The sequence below is a fragment of the Drosophila virilis genome, chromosome 2, assembly GCF_030788295.1.
Source record: "Drosophila virilis strain 15010-1051.87 chromosome 2, Dvir_AGI_RSII-ME, whole genome shotgun sequence".
Lineage (NCBI taxonomy): Eukaryota > Metazoa > Arthropoda > Insecta > Diptera > Drosophilidae > Drosophila > Drosophila virilis.
Window position 1 is genome coordinate 25,980,780 of NC_091544.1, and position 22,657 is coordinate 26,003,436.

Here is a 22,657-nt window from a genome sequence, read left to right on the forward strand (position 1 = left end):
AGCGACTATGCAAACTTTGTTACTTATATTTAAGGTGTTGCACATGCCGTCAGAAAGTTTCAAAAAATATTTAGAGAAAAAAAACTGTTCCAAAAGCTATTTCGACAATTTGCAGATAACGCGCAGATCTATATATATATATATATATATGGTATATATATGGTATATATATATATATATGTATAAGTAAAGTAATAATTAGCAAGATTCAACACAAGAGAACAAATTAAATAAAACTGATCAACTTTATACACACATATAAAAAAAAAACACATAAAATGCTGATCTATATATAAATGCAAGTAATTATATATAAAATGTATGTGTGGCAAAAAAGCGTCTCCTAAGTTAAAGTTGCAATCAAATGAGTTGCGTTTGCATAGCATAATATGTTCAAGTGGAAATTCGAAATGAAAATGAGAGATGATATTTGCATTGTATAAAATGTTGTAAGCTAAAGAACCGAAGTAAACATTAAAGTAAAGTCGTTAGTCTCTAGTTTAACTAATGGAACGTTCGTTATGTTAAGGTAGGCACCACACACACACACACACACACACACAATCTCGGATACAAACATTTTCACGTTTCACAGTTATCAAGCGTTAAACAATTAACTGAATATATGCCTGGGGGCGACAGAAAAGGAAGCTAAAATAATTGGCTACGAAACTTCTTCTCAGCTAAATTGAAAAACTAGACTTTTTCTCGCTTCAAAACTCTTCAACAAAATGCGCACAACTTCCGAAGAATTCAACTGGGCAAAAATTTTCAATGTAAATATTGTAAGAATAAAATACAAAATCGTAAAAAAAATAATAATCATATTTGTGTGTCGCTGCTCTAAAAAAAAACTCAAAACATAACTAAAACAACAACTCATCTATCCAAGCAACACACACACACACACTCACACACTTAGGCGCACTCTCATACTAACAAAATATCATAATCAACGGAATATTAAATTAAACAAAAAACAAAAGAATTATACATAAAATAATAATATGTATGTTTGTTCATTCAACTCACGCCCATTACAAAAGTATCTAAGCATGCATAATCCAAAAGTTAATAATAACAAAAAGCAAATAAATAAATTAAAGATACGATACATACCTACATACAAACATATATATATATATATATATATATATATATATGTAAATTATATATAAAATTGTGTCTGTGAAACGTAAGTTATTTTATGCAAACATATGAACGAGGTAAACAAAAACATAACAAAACAAAAATGCAGCGTTAAAAAAACATGAGTTATTATTATTAAATATGTTTGTAAACGTCAAAAAATATGCAAAAAAAAAAAAAAACAAACAAAAGAATAAAAGTAAAAGAAAAGTAAGCAAAATAAAAACTTAAACTAAAATGTCATCTAGTAAAACGAATAAAAGAAAACTTAAAAAAAATAAATATATATATGCGACATATATATGAGAAGCAGAATCTATGGCCTAAATTCTAAGCAAAGTGTGTATGAAAGTTTTGCATCTTTATATTAGAGTGTAATTAAGGTGAATAATTGACAAAACCAAATTGCATATGAACAATATGGCACAACAAAAGGATAACAGAGAATACATTTAAAAAAAAAAGCAATAGACTCTCTCAAACATGATAATTGGCTAACAAGTTGATTCGGTTAGGCAACAAGCTCTGTGGCAGAGTATTTGATATGAGCGCATTTTGTGGCGCCACATTCGAAGCAATAAACATGTTGGAAAAACACACACACACACACACACAGACAAAAATAATAATTAAAACAAAAATTGTTCTATTAAATGAAATCAGAGCCCCCCGCCCCGCGCCCTCTCCCTTTCGAGTTTAATGTTAAAATTCACATGGAAATGCCAATCAAGTGAAAGAAAATATAACTTAAATCTAGAAACTGTAAAAAAAAGCAAAAAGCGAAAATGTTAAAAATGCCTGACAAAATGCAACTTCATCTATATATATATATATATATATATATGAGTATATATATATGTATATATATATATATAGATGAGGTGCTGTTTTTTAGATTTCTTTTTTTGTGTTTTTGTGATGTTTAATGTTTTTTTTTTTGTTGCACTTTGAGTTAATGTTTAGCCTGCTTTTCAATTTACATTTGTAACTTTAACTATAGTTTTATGTATTTATATGTATAAATAAATAAAAAAAAAAAGGAGCATGTTGAAAAATAGCTGCTAAAAGTGTAAGCAAAACTCGTTAAGTACTTTTAGAGACAAAACTGTACTAAAAAAATATTTAAAAAATAAAAAATAAAGTCGCATTAATAACAAAAAACATTAAATATATAAAAGAAAAATTAAAAAAACAAAAAAAAAAACAATATAAGGCGCTTTAACAATATTAAAACATATTGCATAATTATAAAGTGTGAAATATTTTCTTATGTTCTAGACTTGTAAAAACAAAACAAAAATATAATAATGAACCTAACGTATGATATCGTGTGTGCGACTAGAGCGAAACTTGATTTTTGTGTTTTGGTTCGTTGTGCTAGACTTTTCCGGAATTCTTTTGTTAATTTTCTTTGGCACACGAGCGCTATGTTTTAGACATAACAACTAAACAAAATCTTATGCTGAGTATAAAAATAAATACATTATAATTACACTAAAAACAAACAAACAACAACAACAAAAAAACAAGCGAAAAACAACAAAAACAAATTATAAAAAATAAATGAAAATATATATAAAAAAAAAAGAAATTTGTTTGTTGCATATCAAGCAGTTGAGCAAGCAGTTGCAATTAGGGCAACAGGAAATGCGTACAAGAGAAATATTTGTAGAAATGGCCCATTTGCTTGTATTGGCTATTTAATTATAGCACACAGCTTTTGACAGCTGTTAATAGCATATGCAAGCGATACAAAGCAAGTAACTTAAGCAGTTAGCAAGCAGTTCAATTCCAAGCAAAAAGTAAATGAGCTGCGAATAGATCCCATACAAAATTTATAATGCAGACTGTATAGTAACAGGCAGCTCTTGACAGCTGCAACATAACAGCGCTCTAATTAAACTGCAGTTATATAGCAGCCACTGTCAAATGCAATGAGCAGATGGTTATACAAAGCAAGCAGTTCAAGTGAAGCAACAAAAAATAACAACCAGATCAGTCGACTCACAAAAGCTTAAGTATGTTGCATGTACAATAACAATCAGCTCTTGACAGCAGCAAAGCTCGCTCAAATGAGCTTTTGCAGTACTTGCCAATGCAGCACCGCAGCGCTCCAATTGGACGTCAGTCTAAACGTCTCCGCGGCCAAATGCAGTCGCTAAACGCAACAAACAAAAAAATCAATAGTGCATAATTAGACATTTTATAATATTAAAGGCAAAAGTGCATTTATTATTGGAAAACTTAAAGGCCATGAAGTGGGAAAACTATTGTGATTTTGTTGCAGGCTGTTTTGGTGGTTAGTTTTTTCGATTCTTTTGCATTTGAGCACGGCGTAAATGACGCAATGCGGCAGCTAAAGCGGAGACACTTGTTGACGGATTGTCGAGAACGGCAGCTACAGTGAAAGCTCAACTAAAGGACAATACGAAATCTCGAAATTTCCACAGATAAGACTAAATAAATTTCAATAAAAATCGCAACTTAAAATTAAGTTGCAAAAAAAGGTTTATTAACAAATTCCAATTTGAGCATTTTGCGCCTGTTCGCCAAAGCGAGCTGTCACTGTACTTGCCATCGACGACGTCACGGTCAAGTTCATGTGCAGGCGCCCCTGATCCGTGGCGTATTTTTGGGCATGAGATTCGAAATTCTTGGCAAACCAATGGGGCCGTCTAGTTCGCCTTAAATTTCTACAAGTTTTTACAACCCGAACCCATTGAAAAATGTGTAATAACGGTATTAGGACCGGCATATATGTATGTACATATAGACAGAGACAAAAGTCTCTGATTACTTAAAACTGGGTCTGTTCGACTTGATATCGATCTCAAGTTATCGATAAATTCGAACATCGACCAGAATCGATATTCCGTTTATTGAGCATATCTCAGAGCCCATAAGCCCTTGCTTCCGAAACATCCCGCCCATTTGCCACATTTGTCCACACTATCCGCGAATTTGCATGTAGATCGAGTTTATCGAGAGGCACAGACAAGCCGTGTTAAGTTAAGTTAGGTTTGTGTACAGGGTATTTGGTAGTCGTGCACGCCTGACTAGTGCACTTTTCTATGCTCCTAATTAAAATTCCTGTTCGTTTATTTTGATTGTGGCGAAACAGGTGCTTGCGGCGTGCTGGTGGCGCATCCGCTCGACACCATCAAGACCTGGCAACAGGCATCCAACTCATCCGTCCTGTCGGCCGTGCAGCAAATCTACAGCCGCAACAATGGGGTAAGTGAGCCGGGGGCGGTTGGGCAGTTGACAACGCTTTAAAGATCAACGGCTACTACAGGGGCATGCTCTTCCCCCTGATGTCAACGGGCGCCATCAACTCGATCCTGTTCGGCATCTATGGCAACCATTTGCGGCAGCTGCGTCGCGTCTGCCACAGCGACTATCAGCGCGAGCAGCTCGAGTATAAGAACATGTTCATGGCTGGATCTGTGGCCGGGTTTGTTCAGTCCTTCATTGCGTGCCCCATGGAGCTGATTAAGGTGCGGCTGCAGACGCATTGCTGTAAGTTGAAAAAGTCTTTGCACCGGAATATCGAAAATACGATACGAAAATGTGGCTCGCAATTTTCCAGCTTTTTTTAAGATATATATTGTAACACAGAATAACTCACTTTTTGTCCGATTCTACCTGTATATAACAGAAAGCAGCAGGGCTCTAATTCAGTTACACTGAACGAAAACTTCGGTCCTTCGCTTCGGTCTGTTTTTTAAAGATTTTTCTGCTGGAAACTGTGAATGTGCACTCAATCGAGCTGACACTGTATCCTTGCGAATGTTTTTTTTTTGCAGACTACAACGACTATATCTACGGTCAGAGACGCACAGCCTATGGCACCTTCAAGCGGATACTTAAGAAAGACGGCATCTCGGGCTTATATCGTGGACTTGTGCCCATGATGTGTCGGTCAGTCTAATATCTTAATAGTTCCAGCTTCAGTTTATTGTTTTTGTTTTTGTTTTTTTTTTTTTCTGACTACAGTGATGTGCTGCCCTATGGCATCTATATGCTGGTGTATCGTCAGGCGGCCAACTATATGGAGAACTCGGAGTTTGTGCGCAAGCGTCGCACCGATTCGAATGCCACAAATATGAACTTAATTATAACGACTTTTGCGGGCGCCTGGGCTGGCGTTTTGTCTTGGGTGTGTGTAATACCCTTTGATGTGGTCAAGACCATAATGCAGGCGGATGAGAATCATAAATTTCGCGGCATAATGCATTGTGTACTGGTCAACTATAGGGCCTATGGCTGGCGCAGCATTTTTCGTGGCAGTTGGATGCTGTTGGCGCGTGCGATACCGTTTAATGCGGCCACATTTTTGGGTTATGAGTATTCGCTGGAGTTGTGTCATAGTTATTGAAATACAAATAAACCAAGCGCAGTTTCGAATTAAACTGAAATTTGTTCATATTCAAATAATTTAACGGTTTTCTGTTAAACTTCCTTTGAATCTGATGTAATTTAACAGTGCGCTGGCAGTGTGTGTGCTGTTGTTAGTCTGGCAACGTAGCAACATAAAGCATGCAGCCTACAAATATGCTATAAGCATTATATATCAATTAAATGCATTTAAAAATACAACAAACATCGGCATACTTACAATAGATAACAAATCTAAATTTATATTTTTTTGTGCCTGCTTATATAGCATATTATTTAATACGGCAAACAAAATATATGTTAAGAAATCCTGTTAACGCAAATTGCCACCGGCAAACAGCGCAGTTAACAGCTTTACAACACTGAACGGCTGCGCCTAACATTCACTAATCGATAAGAAACGTCATATCGATAAAACATGGCGTTAAGGTCGGATTACGAGGTGAGCTGAGCGCAAAAAATAATCCAAAATTTGTAATAAAACTAAGTTAATTAAGTCCAAATAACAGTGCAAACAATTGTTAACATGCTATACGAACAGTGTGTATTCAAATATGTGCAAAAACCTGATTGAAGTGTGGCAAAAATTAAGTTAGAAGTTTTCGAGGTGTGTGTTTTACGATACAACAGCAACAACAACAGTGCTGAGCGGGCGTTTTTTTTTTTTAATGGAAAAATCGAAGCTCTTGAGTGAATGTGTGTGCGTGTGTGTGTGTGTGTGTTATTGGTTTTGTTGTTAGTGTACGCTGCAAGCCGACGCCCTTAGGCGACGCCAAGCTTATTAATTTGTTGTTGTTGTTGCTGGTGCGTCAGTTAACTGTAACTGGGCGCGGACAAGGTTTGTTCTTAACACTGGCCTCCAGTCCTATTGGATGACTTAGCTGCCAGGCTTACCTTGTGCGCTGCTGTTGTTTTTGTTGCTTTTGCTGGTGCTGGTGCTGGTGCTGGCTGCGCAGTTGGCAGCGCTGCGGGCGCACCGCATAAGTGATCAATAAAATGAAGTTGGCCCAGTGTAGCTCTGCAGCTAGCTGGTTTTCTTTTTATTTTCATTTCTAATGCTTCAAACTGAGTTTTCGCCGTAAGGCGACTGTGCGCGCTCTCGCTCGCTCGCTTGCCTGCTCTCTTTGTGGTGCACTCTCTTCCACTGTTCTCGCTCAGGCTGTTCAGGTGTGGTGCTTGCTGGCAGTCGGATGAGGCCTCGTGTTCGATCGGCTTAGCTCGAATCGCTTAATGTGCAGCGCACTCGCCGCATTCACCTGGCCGCCACTTTCGCTTAAGTTTAGCTCGCACATTTGTATGTTCGTGTTGTTTTTGTAACTGGTTCTGTTATCAGTTCATGCGCAAAGCTCAGCTGCTTCCAGTCGGACCGCACTTGTGCGCTTGCTCTGGTGCTCTGGCATATTTCGTGCATAATTTCGCCTGGAACCAAAAGCTTTCTGTTTTATAGACTGGAATATTTTTTCGCTCTATGGCTTACATAACCGGTACGTTTCCAGTGCTGCGGGCTATTCTCTGTCCCTGTTGGCATGCAATCAAGATATAATGCCACGCCTCCCCACCTAACGCATGCCGATTGCCCTCGCTCCGCCCTGCCTAACCACAGATATCTTGGATTCGCGTTTTACCATTGGAATCTCATGGCAGCCAGGCAAAAGAGACACCTAATCGAAACAACCCTCAAAGAGATTCTCTTCATTTTTCTTCTTCTTCTTCGCCTTTTTATCTTTTTTTCCGGAATTGGTGTCATTGGGGCGCGTCGTGCCCTGCTAATTATAAGCAAATGTATTTTGCTCTTACTTGTCTTTTGTAACGCTTTTGCTACGACTTTTCCTTTGCGCCTCGTTCCTCCCCTCACGCCGCCCAACTCTTTGATAATTATTAAAAAATTTGACTTAATTACAAGCCAAAAGTTAATTTGCTTCTCTCAAAAGTTTTCTCTTTTCTATTACATGTTTATATTTATATTGTGTTCATTAATCGCTTCCTAAGTAATTAAGATGTACATCAAAGTCTTCTTTTTATTTTGGGACTCGTAAATTTATTCATATGTACATTATATTGATTAAGGGATTAGCGCAACTCCAGCTAAGTTTCATGGGATGTGCAAAAAACGAGCAAGTATTACCCGGCTTTGCCTGGCGCATTAATTTGTACTATATTTAGAATTAATATCTCACGCATTTCCCTAAATATATTATAATTGAGGGATTTGAATATGTCCTTTGAAGCACACACTGATCTGAATTGTCCGAAGTTAATCATGAATTTTTATAGAGCTCGTTGAAAATGAGTTGAAACACGATCGAATAAGAAAGGTTCAAGGAATGTTCGATAACTTCTTATTTACTTACAAAAGATAACTACTGAGAAAAACTGAGCTACTATTTCCTCGGTCACTCAGTTAGTAAGGAAAAAAAATATATCTATTATTGCAGATATTAATTCGTATATCAAAATCTTTGACTAGTCTGATTTACCATTATTAGGCATTGCATACTTTCAAGCGCCTTAAATAAACAAAATAGAAGCGTTGCAAAAAATGTAAATTCTTCGAGCAATTTGTTCCAATTAGCGAGTGTCTACTGTAATTTATGATTTTCACGCACAGCATACGCTTTGCAAAGAGGAGCATTATGTAGATATGTGCATGGCACGGCATAAATCGGACCCCCATGAACCCCTGCGCCGCTCATACTATTTCGTATGCTGAGTCATGCGCTTTCAATTTGAGTCAATTTAGTGAGAAGCACAGCCACAAAATCAAGACAAATACAAATACAATCTAATCATGTTGATGATGGTTTATGTAGTTCTGCGTCGAGTTGTGCATAGAACTTGTAAGCAGTTCGGTCAAGGTGACAATAAAGTTATAATCCGAGAGCTCAAAGGATCTAACAAGATTTTCGTTAGCCCACATGTAGATAGAACTGAATGGACACCACTTGAGTGCTGGCATGTGAATTACCAATACATGTATATGTTTATCCACAGTTATATGTATGTATATACGACTTTAAGATGGGGCACTTACTAAATTAGCAACAGCTTACAAGCGGCACTCAATATATTCTAAGCTTAGTAACAATATTTATAGACACAAATATGAATAATAAGTAAATGAATTGATTTGTCTTCAATATGCTATCGCACAGAAAACGAGAACGATGGGATATATTTAGTATACCGAAGATTTAATACCCTTGTCGAGTTTTTGATCAAAATGTCCTGGCAACAGAATATTTTGCCATACAAGACTTTTCGACCGATCGATAGCTATATGACAGATGTTGAAAAATTTAGAATATACATTTATAGGGAGCATAGTGAAAATTATAATTACAGAGTTCGGTCAATATATCTTGATAAACAAAATAGTTTTCCTACTATTTAATAAAGACGGACGTATGCAAAGTTTCAAAACGATATATAGGGTCGGGGATGTCTTCTGCTATGTGTTACACACTTTGTGACAAAACGATAATACTAAGAGTATAAAGTCTTGTATTAATATTGTTTTGAAGAAAGGAATAGACGTCTATTTTCCCTGGTTGAGCATCTCCCTTAGCCGGCCAATGTTTTTATGCCAATCTTTTTACTTATTTATTTTTTGCCAATACACATCTTTCTTAGCTGGAGTAATGGATGTTGTCTCAAGCGAGCTTTCACTAAACAAAATGTAAAATATAATGTAAATGCTGTGAAAGAAATGAAAGAAAATATTTCTGAAGAATACTTTGTTTGAATTAGTATAATTCAAATTCTGAATAGCATTTGCGTTGTTGGCTCCATGCAAATCTTGAATAGGGGGCTGGTCAAATGTCTATAAAAATACTGATATGCTGTTGTTGTTGTTTGTCTGGTAATAGACAAGTTTGTGACGATTCGCTGGGAACTGCGATAATGGGAAAATGATTGCAACTGGAAAATACCAGAAATCGTTTTCATATTGTCTCCGTAGAGCTGTGTCGAGTCTTGTTTTAGCCGGTGCGACAATCAAAGTGTGACAGCAAATTAGTAACAGCAATTTTAATTCAATTATATATGACAATAAAAACCTAATCAAAGCTCTATTAAACAAATGCCGCGGCTATTTCACGTTGAGGCTCGTTTCGTTTTGTCAGATGAGCAACTGAGCTGAGCTGCTGCTGATAAGATGCCCTTGTCAAAGCCTGTACCCATTGACAGTGGTAACACAGGAGATATGTTACAGTAATATACACCTATTTAATATCTAGAGTTATGTCTTGAGCTCAGAGCCAATAAAAGCAGAAAATTCAATTATAAGTTCTTGCAGTTTAAGTTTATGGCAAATAATCGATAAAATTCCAGCTTGAGAGGAAATCAGCTTCTGTTGTATTTCAGCTATCGATGTCTTCCCTGTTTATCCCAAATCGATATTGATTAATATAACTTTTCAAATTATCGATAACTTTCCACTTTTTGCCTAAAATCGATAAGTATCGAGGCTTAGTCTCGCTTTATTGAGCTATCTATTTGAATCTAAGAGTTGGAGACAGAACACTTGGCTTATAGTTTCTTCTTTTGTAGCTCAGTTTTGGTTACAGGGAACCTCCAAGTCGAGCAGCCCCTCGACTCTTTCGACCGTCTTGCCTTGTTTTCACATGCAACTGTAAATTATCCATTAGCTGTCGACGGTTGCTGGAGATTTGTTGCACTTTCAGGTCTAGAGTACCCGAGCACAAGGATTCGCATTTGTTACACCGCTGTAGCCGAGCATTTATGAGCTACCAGCGATATTTGCCAGAGTCTTTAAAGGTTTCCATTTCGATTGCATAACCCGGCTGTGGTATTCTATACTATGAATGATATAGTAGCCGGCGGTTCGCAGTTACATTTTAATTATCTCAACTGGCATCACGCTTCGCGCTCTCTGGCTCGCTTATCAGCGCATTTCGACACTTCTAGATAAGTTTCTGTTTGCCGTTGCTCTGATTTATTTTTGGACCCACTGTGCGGCACTCACCATGTCCCTGTTGTGTATCGGTTCTAATCGATGGAACTAATGACGTACAGCTTGAGACGGCGTCGACTGACGCCAATTCAAGCAGAGGTCGCTCTTTGACCCTGCCACTGTCCGGACGGACGGACCGACACAGTCTTGGCAAATTCTCAATACGCTCTGTCATTCTGATTATGTTGCATGCATGTTATCAGCTCGACGGGCTTTAACTATGTATGTAGTGTGACTGGGTCATGTATCTAAGTAATTAGTTGTCATACATATATATATCTCAACAAAATTGAATGAAAACTAGCAAAAATGAGATAAGTATAGAATATCTGCTTGAAATTCTTATAATCTTTGGCACTGCGAAGATAACTGTTTCTATTTGCTATTACTATTGTCATTTTTATTTATTGTTCTTGCTATAACCGATGCGATTTGAAGTTGGGCTTGCTGCCGTGATTGTAATATTTATTGGAGGTTCAAGTCCTGGCATGTTCTATTGTTGGCAACTTAAACACTTTAACTTATGTTAAAAAGTTATCTATAAACAAAGTGTAAACATAAATAAATATATGGCTTATAGATTCTATTCTATTATTCATTCTATCATATAGTCTTTAAGAAAGAAAGTTAAGTCTGCTTTCAAACCGGCTTAAACAAGCTAGTTGCTGTTTGTTGTAGTTCAAGACTAAACTCGAACTTAGGCACACACACAGTATACACACAGCACAAACACACACACACACACACTCTGTCAGACATGACTGACACGCATTGTTGATGGCATCAGACGAGAACAATTACCGCAATTTGAGCATTACTTCCATAGGCAGCGAGATCTTGTGGGAGTCAATCAGCCCAGCGACTCGAATTGAGATTCACAAATTTGTTGGAGGGGCGGAAATCACATGACATAAATTCACAAAAAAGAAATAACAAAACGTTATCCAAAATTATTTTCTGGCTAAAAGTGAACCATGAAAAGATGAAAAACTGCAGATGTTGGTTCCTGTCAATGATTTTATAATTCGTGGCTGTTGCTAAGAGTGAAAAAATAATGAATAATTGATGAAAACGAATTTAATTTCAATGCGACTGGCAAAATCAGCACACAAAGGCATACAAAATAAAAAGTAGCAACAAAATTGTTTTCCACATAAATATTAATGGCATAAACACGCATATTGTGGCACACACACACACACACACACACACACTCGCCTGTTGGCCTTGTTGAAAAGTGTTTAGCGTAAGAGCTTGTATGTAATGCCTACTTTAGTAATATACTAATATTACATTCAGTATATAACTCGCATTGATAATGCGAGCAATTGACAGAGCAGCAGTTGCGACAAGCCGGGCAATGTAGCTCAATTGTGCATAAGACGGCTCCTGTGCCTTCTCCAGTAAATACAATATTACTCTTGGCACTTGGCATCTTTGCAGCTGGCTACATAAATTGTCATAATAAATTTTTATTTAATTTAATGCCATAACCAACACACTCACAACAATTTGTGACACTTGCACACAGCGACACATGCAGATACAAACATTAACAGATATAGATACAAGCATATACAGATACAGATACAGATACAGATACAAATACATTTATATGTACTAGTTACTGATACAAAAGATATGCCTGGCCGCAATTTGTTATAATTTAAATACAATTCAATGTGAGCTGCTGCTGACGTCGATGCTTGCCTCTCACATTTCCTCTTCAACAAATCAAAAAATAAAAATAATTCAGGAAAAATACCTCGAAAAGAATATACCTTAAGGGAACTTACTGAAAAGGTTGTTTGACTGTCGTTTTATGGACTGGTGCGTTAGAATGGAAAACCAATGAATCGCTTAATAAACATTTTAATGATCAGCTTAGGAATTGAAGTGTTTGAATATGCAAAAAGGTCTGATTCTTTTGAAATTTTGAGGACTTGAATATGGCGTACAAATGTGTATGAACACAACTGCCCTTTAACTTCTACAAAATATTTTGAATTAAGGTATCCAATGATAGTTCAGTATTTACATTTGTTGTCAACAGCTATTATGCACCTCGAGATATGCTCTAAAGTTAGTTTATCAATATTTATTTAGAGTTCATAGAAAATAATCGATGTTATCAGACCAAGTTTATCTGCTCGTGCCATTGGAGGATCTACGTAAAAGTTAACAAGTATCTAGCTCTCATAGTTATATTTGTACCTTTTAGTCCAGTTTATTAAGAAACTTGTAACTTTTTGCTACAAATACATTTGCTTAACTCTTCTCACATATTGTACTATACACATTTCAAATAGTTTGACTATTAAACAAAATTGAACTCTTGCAAAAAAGTATTTAATTTTAGTTCAATTTTCTTCATTTCAATGATGTGCAACCAACAGGATCCTGTTTGTTTAAAATATAATATATTCCCCAGCTGACAACTTTTTGCCATGCTTCTGTTTCATATCTTTGCGTATTTGAATCTTAATATTTAATTTCGCTTGTTCTTCTCAGATAAGAACTATTATCTGTATAGGCTATGTATATATTATTTATCATATCTTCTGATCTTTATTTTGCGCTATGACCTTTTCTTGGTTTGAAGTCAAAAGCAAAAGCAGCCAAACCGTAACTAACTGTGCGATTGCTGTATCATTTTTGTTGTTTCGATAATAATAAACAATCTAAACTTATCTCTGATTAAACGTAGCCTATAATAATCAAACATATATCAACGTCACTCGAGACTAACTGGTTTGCGCACTTGTTTCAAACCAGTTGCGTCATCAATTGATAAGCTTTATCTATAAATCTCTTAACTGGAAAACGTGAACTCGGTTCTAGCCAAATTTTTACGGGATACGAGCGAAATTGTTTTTCAATTTGAATTTTTGCGTGATTTTAATGCGTTTTTAATTCCATTTTCCCACAATTTCTAGCCCTATGTGTGTCCGTGTTCTAATTCAAATTTGTTAGAATGCTTCGACTTTGGCTTTGACTCTGCGTTCTTTTAGATGTGTCTAGACAAGGAGAAAGCAAACGTTTGTTTTGAGCTGAAACTCTGAAAATCTTTCGAGTAATAATGATATTTTTTTCCAACTCAAGTATTTTGCTTGTTGGAATCGTCTATCTTTGCTGTTATCTCTGTTAATTGGTCTCACAAATGCTCTGGAAAAAACTGGCTATCACGCAGTGCTACCTATAAACTTAATGAAATGTGCTTTTAGATAAGCAGCGACGACTTATCAAACAATATTCTAAGTACCTCAGAAGAAGAGTGTCCAAAAAAATAGCCTTATGAATTTCATTCTTGAGTAAAGTTAGGAAGAAAGAAAAGGGAGTCTTGAGTATATTCAATCAACCATTAAATGAAAGTGACTTAAGAGAAGAGAGAAACTTTCTATTGTATATTTTTGCTTCTCTAAATTATAATTATGACTGGAGGCCGAGAAGAAATGCTCAATTTCTCCAAGTAATTCTAGTTAAGAGAAAAACTCTTTCTCGGATATATTATTCTCCAATTGATTTAAATAAAAATGACCAGAAACAGCGAGAAAATCTTTCTCTGTCATGTACAGATCTTGGTTCCCAAGTAATTTTCCCATCCAATCACAATGGGCACACAGAAGAAGAGAGCACACGCGCGCACAATGCACAGTTTATATAGGGTATATGTGCATGTGTATGTGTATGTGTTAAACTAGTTGGCACTTTGTTTAGTTTATTGTGTATACACATTTTTTAATTTTGATTAAAATTTATTGCGCCACTCAAAGGCAGCGATATGTATACGTAAACCTGCCGCCCACCAAGAAGACAGCCATCCAAGCGAACAGTCAGCCTGGCAGTTGGTCCATGTCCACCGCACACGTTTTCCATTGGCTCGACTGGATATTAAGCCGAGTCTGGACAATTGGTTTTTTCCGGGGGCATTTCATTCAAGCGACTGTGTCTTAAGGTTTTTCAGCTGGAGGTCTTCTACACACAATGAATAGCGCAAATTAAGCGAACGCTATACTCGTAAATCTATTGTCATAACGCCTACGAGGAGCGACTAGACGTTGCCAGTTTGTTTGCCAGCGATCAGCGTTTGAGCATGCCACATCCAGTGGCATCATAGTCCAGTCGAGCTGCACGGGGCACAACACATTTTAATCAGTGCTCAAGTACAAAAAACCAAGTCTGAGCGCCATAGTTCATTCGCTTCATTCACATATGCTAAAAGCATGTGCTATATGTAGATATCTTAGACATTTATGTTGATTATGCTGCACTCACTCTGTTGTCTGTGATTTGTGTCGCTGTCACTTGCCATGGTCATGAACACAATTAAAAATGAAATTACCTCCAGGCGCTTATGCAATTACTATACGCTCATGAACAACAGTAATCACTTGTTGTCCAGTTCGCTATATATATGGCATAGATAGTAGACCATTTTAATAAGGATTATAACAAAATATATTCGGCTTTTCAATTTTGCTTTGCAAGCTATCCGTAAACATTACTCCATTTTTGAATTCCTTTTTCTTATGTTTTAATACCACTCTTCTTAGAATACGTATGCGTTAATTTTTGAATTCTTCTTTGTGCAATATTCGTAAACGTTAATCGATATAATTGGCAAAAGCCAAAAAAAGAAAACAAGAGTTTTCACTTAATGCTTTCGCACATTTTGTCTCGCTTCATATTTCCATTCCTCTATGTCCGGTATTCGTAAACGTTCATGTATTTTGAGCACCAAACACAAATAGATGCCAGACAGCAGCCATGTTTATTTATGACTAAAAAACATTGTGTAAGGTTCTCTTTAAACAACTGAAAAACATCAGCAACAGCAACTAATAGAATTGTTCCAATTGTTATAACAATTAACAAGGCTCGTTTAGTTTTAGCTGCGTCCCGTCAATGTGAATAGCACGTTTTTCGTTTAGCACGAAAACGCGCTGCGTATACGTAATGTGCGAATGCGACCGTCTCAATGGAGAGTTTCAGCATTGGTAAAAATCGAACTACACATATTTACAATTTTTCGCAGCATATGGAGAACACTGCAAATTGTTTATATCATCTGAGAGGCAACTGCAACAATGTTGCTTTTGTACCAACATATTTATTTAGCTTAAAAGTCATAATTGCTCATTCATATTCGGAATTCGATGTTTAACAGCATTTGCTTTCATGGGATTGTCGATGCTTATTGATTTTTCAAATATTTATTTGCAAGACAATGCGCAACGTTTTTAATACCCTGTAACCATTAAATACCTAAAGGTGGCTCAATTTATTCGATTAATATTTAAGCAAATATATTCTTTATTTATTCCTTTTATTATTTACAATTTCACTATGAGCATGAGATATATTTTGTGTACGCTCCACATAACTTTCGTGCTTGTGGCTCGAGCCTGCTCTTTCCCAGATAAGCTCGAGTATAGAGTATATAGAGTATCTTTAGGTGGCGCACCCTAGACTAGATCACTTTCGACTTGTTCTAAGTGCCAGCGCACTCGTAGCACAATCCATGTGCGACTCGTGTGCCCCAGGCACGTGCTGCAGTCATGGCAGCCCTTAAATTGAGCCATCGTCAGGTCAGCCTGTGCTATATACATATATATGTCTATATAAACCTAAAGCGCCTATCAACAATTGTGTAGTTAAATTACAATAACAATAAGTCAAAGAAAAGCGCATATGATGAATGATATGATATAGATACGCGATACATAATAGATATATATGTGTAGATACATTTTTAATCTATAGAACTGTCTACGTCAACAAAGCTGAATGTAATGCCTCCCGGTAGGATTGTGCATTGGTTATTGTCAGTTGACCATTTGTCAGCTGAAGCTCGGACATTGCTGCCAACTATCGACTATTTACATAAGCAACTTTTCACGAGTTACTTTGTGGGTTGGGCGGAACGAGGGGTCTTGTCCGTGGGTGACTTGGGGTGCTCTTTGTTGCTGGCGCTCGTTTTGGGGTCACAGCTGCAACATCGTGCCAAAGTTTATACACAGCACGAACACACTTACACACGCACACACCCACGAAGTGCTGTGTGTGACGTGTCATTACATAAGTTGTATATTAGAATAGAGGACAATGAAAGGCTCTTCGGCATTACCTACTTCCTCAGCCCATTTGGCCAGAAGCGCCGGCAGCGACGGCCACTTAAAGTCAGTGCGCCCATTGTTTGCTTGTTTGCCTGGCCCTAAGTGAGTTACAGTGAAAACTAGCTATGCGGGACAATCCAAATAACAAGTAAATTTACGTAAAACAGGGCAAAACAGAGCTTGCAGAACTTCTGACATAATAATATAATTTGAAAAAGAAATATGCTTTTAATATTGTTATAGGTATAATTTCTTAAACTTCGCCATAACCTCAACCTTATTGAGTGGACTACAATGATGTTCTTCAAGACAATACTGAATCCATTCAATAATCTGAGGTTCAAGCTTAGAGCCTTCTTTTTAGGGGTATATGGGTAAAAATCTATCTGAATATTGAATACATACATACTGAATGTTTTTTTTTTCCACTTTTATATATATTTTTAGCTTTTAAAAGTGACTTGGCAGAAAATAATCATTCGGGGCATCAAAGCTTTTTAATATGCGAACGAACTTTTTAGTATGAAAATAAGGGTCCACTTTCATACTTATCCAGGTCCTTTTCACTTATCACAAATCTGAAAGTCATAACCAAGAACCTTTTCTTGGTTTTATTTCAGCAGAGCAGCTTTTACTGTATCCAAATCAGGCCTGCCTCTGTCATGTGGCTCGAAACGCTGTCAGCAGGTTTTTTCGCTGCGATATCTCTATTGATTTTCTGTTTGGGTTTTATATTACTTGGATCTGTTTGTGTGTGTGTGAGTGTGTGCTGCTGACATTTAGTGTAATTAGACTTACTCGTAACCGAGCTGAAGAACCCAAAATAGAACTGCACCATTTAAGATAGCTGCTAAAGGAAAGATGTCCTTGCTCAGCCAACCCCTGACCAATAAAAAATAAAAGCTTAACGGCTGACATTTATGCTTAACGTGCTGTGGAGATTTGGCTATATCTTTTGGGGGATGTTCCGCTTGACGGCTTGACATACTTGTGTAAATAATTGACATCCGTGACGTCATAGCTGGAGTCGCTCGATAAACGATTAAAAGCGAGGACATGACAAATGGCAGCCGTAAATGTCGAAAATTCAAAATAGTTTTGTCCTTTTATTCAAACGTGTTATTGCCGTTTTCAGCTGCTTATACAATTCTTTCAAATTCGAACTGGTTCGAAAATCGCCTGACTGACACACATTCCTGCGCAGCAGCTAACACGCTCTCTTTCATACTCTCTCTATCTTATTCAATTGAGTGCTGCTCCAGTTTCGAAGTGCTCGCACCACTGTGCACATTGCCTGCCTCACTTGTCACACTGCCATACATTCGTTGTGGGAGAGTTCGAAAGCTTCTCTAATGCCGCCACTGCGCTGTGTGCGTTTACACATAAATATGTATATATATGTGTGTACATATGCAGCTGTGTGTACGGTAGGAGCGAAACATCTGGCGGACGAAAGCTCCGAGCGATATTCGAAATCGACGCCGCGTTAGAATTGTTTTTTTCGCTAAACGAAAGCTTAACCACTCGCGGCATGCATGACAATTTTCAGTCGAGCGTTGTTACCGAACTAGGAAGGTCGGTCTAACTGTAGTAGCTACACTGAGCTCTCGTCTCTCTGTGTGTCGGGTGGTACAGCCAGTGTGCGCCAGTACTAGTACAGCTCTACAGCTCTCCGCTCTGCCCGCCGCCTTCGCTGCGCTGGTGCTGCCGCTTACACAATAACTGTGCATCGATAAAGCCAAAGAAGAAGCACAAAGGATACGAATATACATATAGAAAAGTACAAAAAAAAAAAACCAAAACTCTTAAGCTGTTCACAGCTTAACGAGTGTTAAAAAAAACGTGTGTGATTTGTTATTGTTGTTTCGCAAAAGAAGCAGCAATTTAAGTGCAAAATATATTTGAAACGGGGTAGTTTTCTGTGAAATACCCCCCACAACGGAAAATATTGTGTAATAGCACTCGGCGTGTAAAAGGTACACATCAATTTTACCAAGAACTTTTCTCATTTATATTATTTGTTGTTGCTGTTCTCGTTCTAACGACTGCAGCAAAAGACCCTAGAAAGACGCCTAAAGAAAAGCCAACGACAACGTCCTTGTACAAAATCGATTTTCCAAAACTTCATGCCAGCCGTAATGGATACGCTTGTGATATACACATGATATATATAGACATATATATATACATATATATATATTTATATGTATGTGCTAGTTGAAATGCTTATGAACATTAATAATGCATTTTTGCAATAAAAAACATTGATGCGAGTGTATCTGTTATTTGTGTGTGTGTGTGTGTGTGTGTGTGTGCTCACCGATTTTTTCCAACTGAGATATGATAAACGATCGTATTTGCAATTTGATTTGACATTTAGTTTTGCGGTTCCTATAGAGAAATTACACACAAATATATATGTATATATGTGCATACTATTCTTGTATATAATATATGCATATACATAGATCTGTTCTACTATCCGTCCGCCCGTCTGTTTTGCTGTGTGTGAGTGTGCACATTAATTTTTCGTGGCAATGAAATCGTTTAGATTCAATTGCGGCGATTTCATTTTGGAATAGCAGTAATTTTCTGGCCACCCCAAAAACCCATAATCGGTGCCTGCTGCCCCTATATACATAATACCCAACAAATCGGGCCAGTTAGGGTGCTCGAGGGAGCGACGGCGACTACTCGCGCTGTTGGTTATTTCATAATTCTGTGCGCTCTGTGAAAAGCATCTTGGACAAGTAAAAAAAAAAAAAAAGGAGAAAAAACAACACTAACTATATTTTTTTTTTACATTACGTTTTGCATAGCCCTTACACATATTGTACGCTCTGAGCACTTGATGGCGCTCATTTTCGAACTGCCAGCCATTGCACTCTATTTCGAAAATCACTCGCTCTCCGCACCCACTCTCTCTCATTCACTCTTTCGGTTTTGCTCTTGTCTATTGGCTCACATCCTTCAGCTGTCTGCTGCTGCTGGCTGCAGTTTCTATTCCAGCTTTGCTGGCATTTCCAATTTCCATGTCGCCTCTCTGCGCTTCTGCTACTCTGCGCTTCCAATTGTAGCCAATGCGGTCCACTTGCTGCTTCGCCGCCTTGCGCTGGCTCCTGCTGGCTTCCAGGGTCGACTTTTTTTTTTGACTGCTTGCAGATTGTTGCATAAGCTGAAAATCATTAATTTCTCTTCAACGTTTTTATTCACGTTATTTTATTTTATATATATATTGCATTACTAAATTGTTTGGTGTTCTTAAGTTTTATCTTCGTTGTTTGTTTTATATTTGTTTTACGTTTTTTTTTTTTACGGTTACTTCATCATGTTGCAGGCGTTATGAGTGCTCAGGTGGGTAAAAGAGAAGATTTATATTAAATCTTTCAAATGTGCTAACACGTATTTTTCATATAAATTATTTATTTACAAGCATTTGCATTCTTTATAAGTATTTTTATTTTTATATCTATTCATTTTAATTTTCGTTAATTATTGGCGTAAGCAGAGTCTGCCGCAAATCAGAGCGTTTTGGCTTTAGAGCTAATGCTTATTTATTATTCGAAAATATTCGAATGTCTAGCCTACCCTTAAAACTTTGTTATAAATCCCATTTCAACTCCTTTTCCTGAAAATTCTGTATATAAAATGAAAAACTAATGAAATATTCTCTAAAAATAGAGAATTAATATAATATTTCTCATAAAATAATATATATATCTTGGTAAATTGAAATATCCAAAGGACTGGAACTTTTTCGATTGCGTATCATGCACCGTGCACATCCTATGGGCCGTTTGCATTATGTAGATACTTCGTATTGATTTAACAACAATTTTCGCATGTTAAATTAAGATATTTAGCTGAGCCCTGTTTTCTGTAACTTGACGTTACGAACTATAGAACGTTCGAGTTAGGCTAAGCGTAGAAGCTGCGAACAATTAGCATTTAATTGTTAAAACTGGGCACAGGGTAACGTGTCTCAGGTAGAGCTTGACACAGCAAAAAAACCTACGTAATAACCCTAAGTTGAATACACAAAAACGTGTTACCACTCGAGAACCCAAGCTCGAGTGGTTCAAAAAAAAAAAAAAAAAAATAAATAAATAAAAACAAAATTATAAGTAAATAAACAGGTCTACCATGTTCGATACAGATACAAGCCCAAATACCCAGAAATTAAATTCAAAGATTACAAATGATTCGAAACTGGTTTTCACCAGCTGCGCGTGAGGTCTAAGTTCTCATCAAGAGTTCAAGCGATGCGCTTTACATCGACAATTTGCGCTGATAAGCGCGAGCACCTGTCACAGCTGTGACTCGGCTATGTTCTGTTACAGTTGTACTCTGTTCACAGAGTGAGGAACAGGGTCTAGAGTTGTTGTGTAGTGTAAGTCCTGACAGAGTGTTCAAATGGGTTCGGGTATGTACTCGTTTATATCTAGGCCCAACGCAAATCAACCCACTCACGCCCTAAGAATACATATATTATACAAAGCCCGAGTCTGAAAGTCAGCAGATTCTTTTCGACTGTTTTTACCTACGAACAGAGTATGGCCCAGTCGGCCCCCATACGAAGGCAATATTTCAACTTGGTTTAGACTGGTTCAAACCGCAATCCGAGAGAGATATATAAATCTGCTGTTATATGCACTTTCGCTTAGCTAAAATTGAAATTGCAATTGTTTACAATTGTCGTTTCCATTGTGTGGCTTAATTTGTCTTTTTTTTTTTGGACACATACCTTTACGGAATGTACATACTGTTCGTACAGTGATTGCTCGCTAATTAGAATGCGTCTGCTCAATAAAATATATAAAATTATGTAATTCTTAAAACCCAATAATTCAAAGGTCAAAATGGAACTTCAATTAAAAGTAAAAATTCAAATTCTTGTAAATTTCAATTAGCGAGCGACTACTGTAGCATATATGTGTATACATATATGGCATTTTTGTAGTCTGTACTCACTGTATCTGTATTTTTGCATTGATTGAACAATTAGCGTGCCGTGTTTTGTTGTGCCCGGTTTGTCCGGCCTGGCTGTCAATTCGGTTTTCTTTATTTTTTTTTTTTTTTTGTATCTCACTGTCGCCTTTGCATCCGATAAATGCTTTTATGCTATTTGTTGTAAATTGATATTCAAGTTCAAAATGCCAAATGCTTTGCGCGACAAAAAGTGCGCGCCAAATGCTTGAAAAAACGTTGGGGAAACCGCTGCAAACACATTTAGATACATTTGTATCTGTGCGATACATTTGTATCTGAGCGCTTAATTGGTCGCGTTATGTAAACATTGTTCGCTCCCTCTCCTTCTGTCTCGCTCTCTCTCTTTCTCTCTCTCTGTATGTCGACTGGGCATTGTCGCATTTTGATTTATATCCGAAACATCCTGAGCCAGCCCAATGGCAGCTTCGCCAAACAGTGGCCCCACAGCGTGTTCTAATTGTTTGGCCCAGCTTTTTTATCTCTCGGATTGGCGACATTCACATGCTGCGTTTTGTCACCATTATGCAAAACAAATTCGCGGTTTTCAATGGCCGCGTGACGCGTTCGTTTTTCAAATGAATCGAACCATGAACATAACAAATAAAACAAAAACAAAAAAAAATCACCTTAAAATGAATTTAATTTGTTTAGGAAAATATAAATTAGCGCCAGTTTCGGCGTCTGTGGGAGCTGTAAAAAAAACAGACTTTCAAATTTGTTGAATTTCTGGAATGACAAGTACAAGTTGAGAATTCTAAGAAAGAATTACTTTTGATTAAAAAAATATATATATTAATAATTTGTATTCTTGAAAAAGCGTAATGCGTGTTCAAATGAAATACAACATTAAATTGAATACTTATTTGAAGTAAACAGGAATATGCATGCTTAACACATAACTTAAATTAAGTACTGCACTTAAGTCTTGTATATGGAATTTCGGTTTAAATGATAAGATCTTGAAATGAGAATTCGACTTGGTTTGCGTTTTGTATTAGCAAATGTTAACAATTATTTGCACCAATTTAGGCCT

At 36.9% G+C, this 22,657-nt stretch overlaps 2 protein-coding genes across 9 annotated transcripts in view; both read left to right on the forward strand.

Annotated features, from left to right (window-relative positions):
* The first annotated feature begins 3,287 nt into the window (after positions 1–3,287).
* Positions 3,288–5,561, forward strand: LOC6632310 (solute carrier family 25 member 45). 2 transcript variants are annotated; one of them, XM_002055963.4, is made up of 5 exons: positions 3,288–3,448; positions 4,271–4,383; positions 4,428–4,668; positions 4,956–5,070; positions 5,146–5,561. In XM_002055963.4, the coding sequence occupies exons 1-5, from the start codon at positions 3,403–3,405 to the stop codon at positions 5,525–5,527; spliced, it is 897 nt and encodes a 298-aa protein (XP_002055999.1). In that variant the 5' UTR covers positions 3,288–3,402; the 3' UTR covers positions 5,528–5,561. The 2 variants fall into 2 exon arrangements, with proteins under 2 accessions (XP_002055999.1, XP_070063473.1); XM_070207372.1 differs by lacking the exons at positions 4,271–4,383; positions 4,428–4,668.
* A 370-nt stretch (positions 5,562–5,931) lies between these two features.
* Atpalpha (sodium/potassium-transporting ATPase subunit alpha) overlaps positions 5,932–22,657 on the forward strand; it is a 34,101-nt gene continuing 17,375 nt past the window's right edge. For 3 of the 7 annotated variants that reach the window (XM_015170533.3, XM_015170529.3, XM_015170534.3), the window contains exon 1: positions 5,932–5,989. In XM_015170533.3, the coding sequence (XP_015026019.1) occupies positions 5,966–5,989 (24 nt within the window). In that variant the 5' untranslated portion in view covers positions 5,932–5,965. Of the gene's footprint in view, positions 5,990–18,183; positions 18,612–19,972; positions 19,990–22,657 lie in introns of those variants that run through there. The other 4 variants (XM_015170532.3, XM_002055964.4, XM_015170530.3 and 1 more) reach the window with 4 other exon arrangements.

Bases quoted from the DNA above. Each gene is read 5' to 3' on its own strand.
- LOC6632310 (XM_002055963.4), top strand. From the start codon at position 3,403: ATGAAGTGGGAAAACTATTGTGATTTTGTTGCAGGCTGTTTTGGTG. The intron at 3,449-4,270 runs GTTAGTTTTTTC...GTGGCGAAACAG, and splicing joins TGTTGCAGGCTGTTTTGGTG to GTGCTTGCGGCGTGCTGGTG. The intron at 4,669-4,955 runs GTAAGTTGAAAA...TTTTTTTTGCAG, and splicing joins GCGGCTGCAGACGCATTGCT to ACTACAACGACTATATCTAC.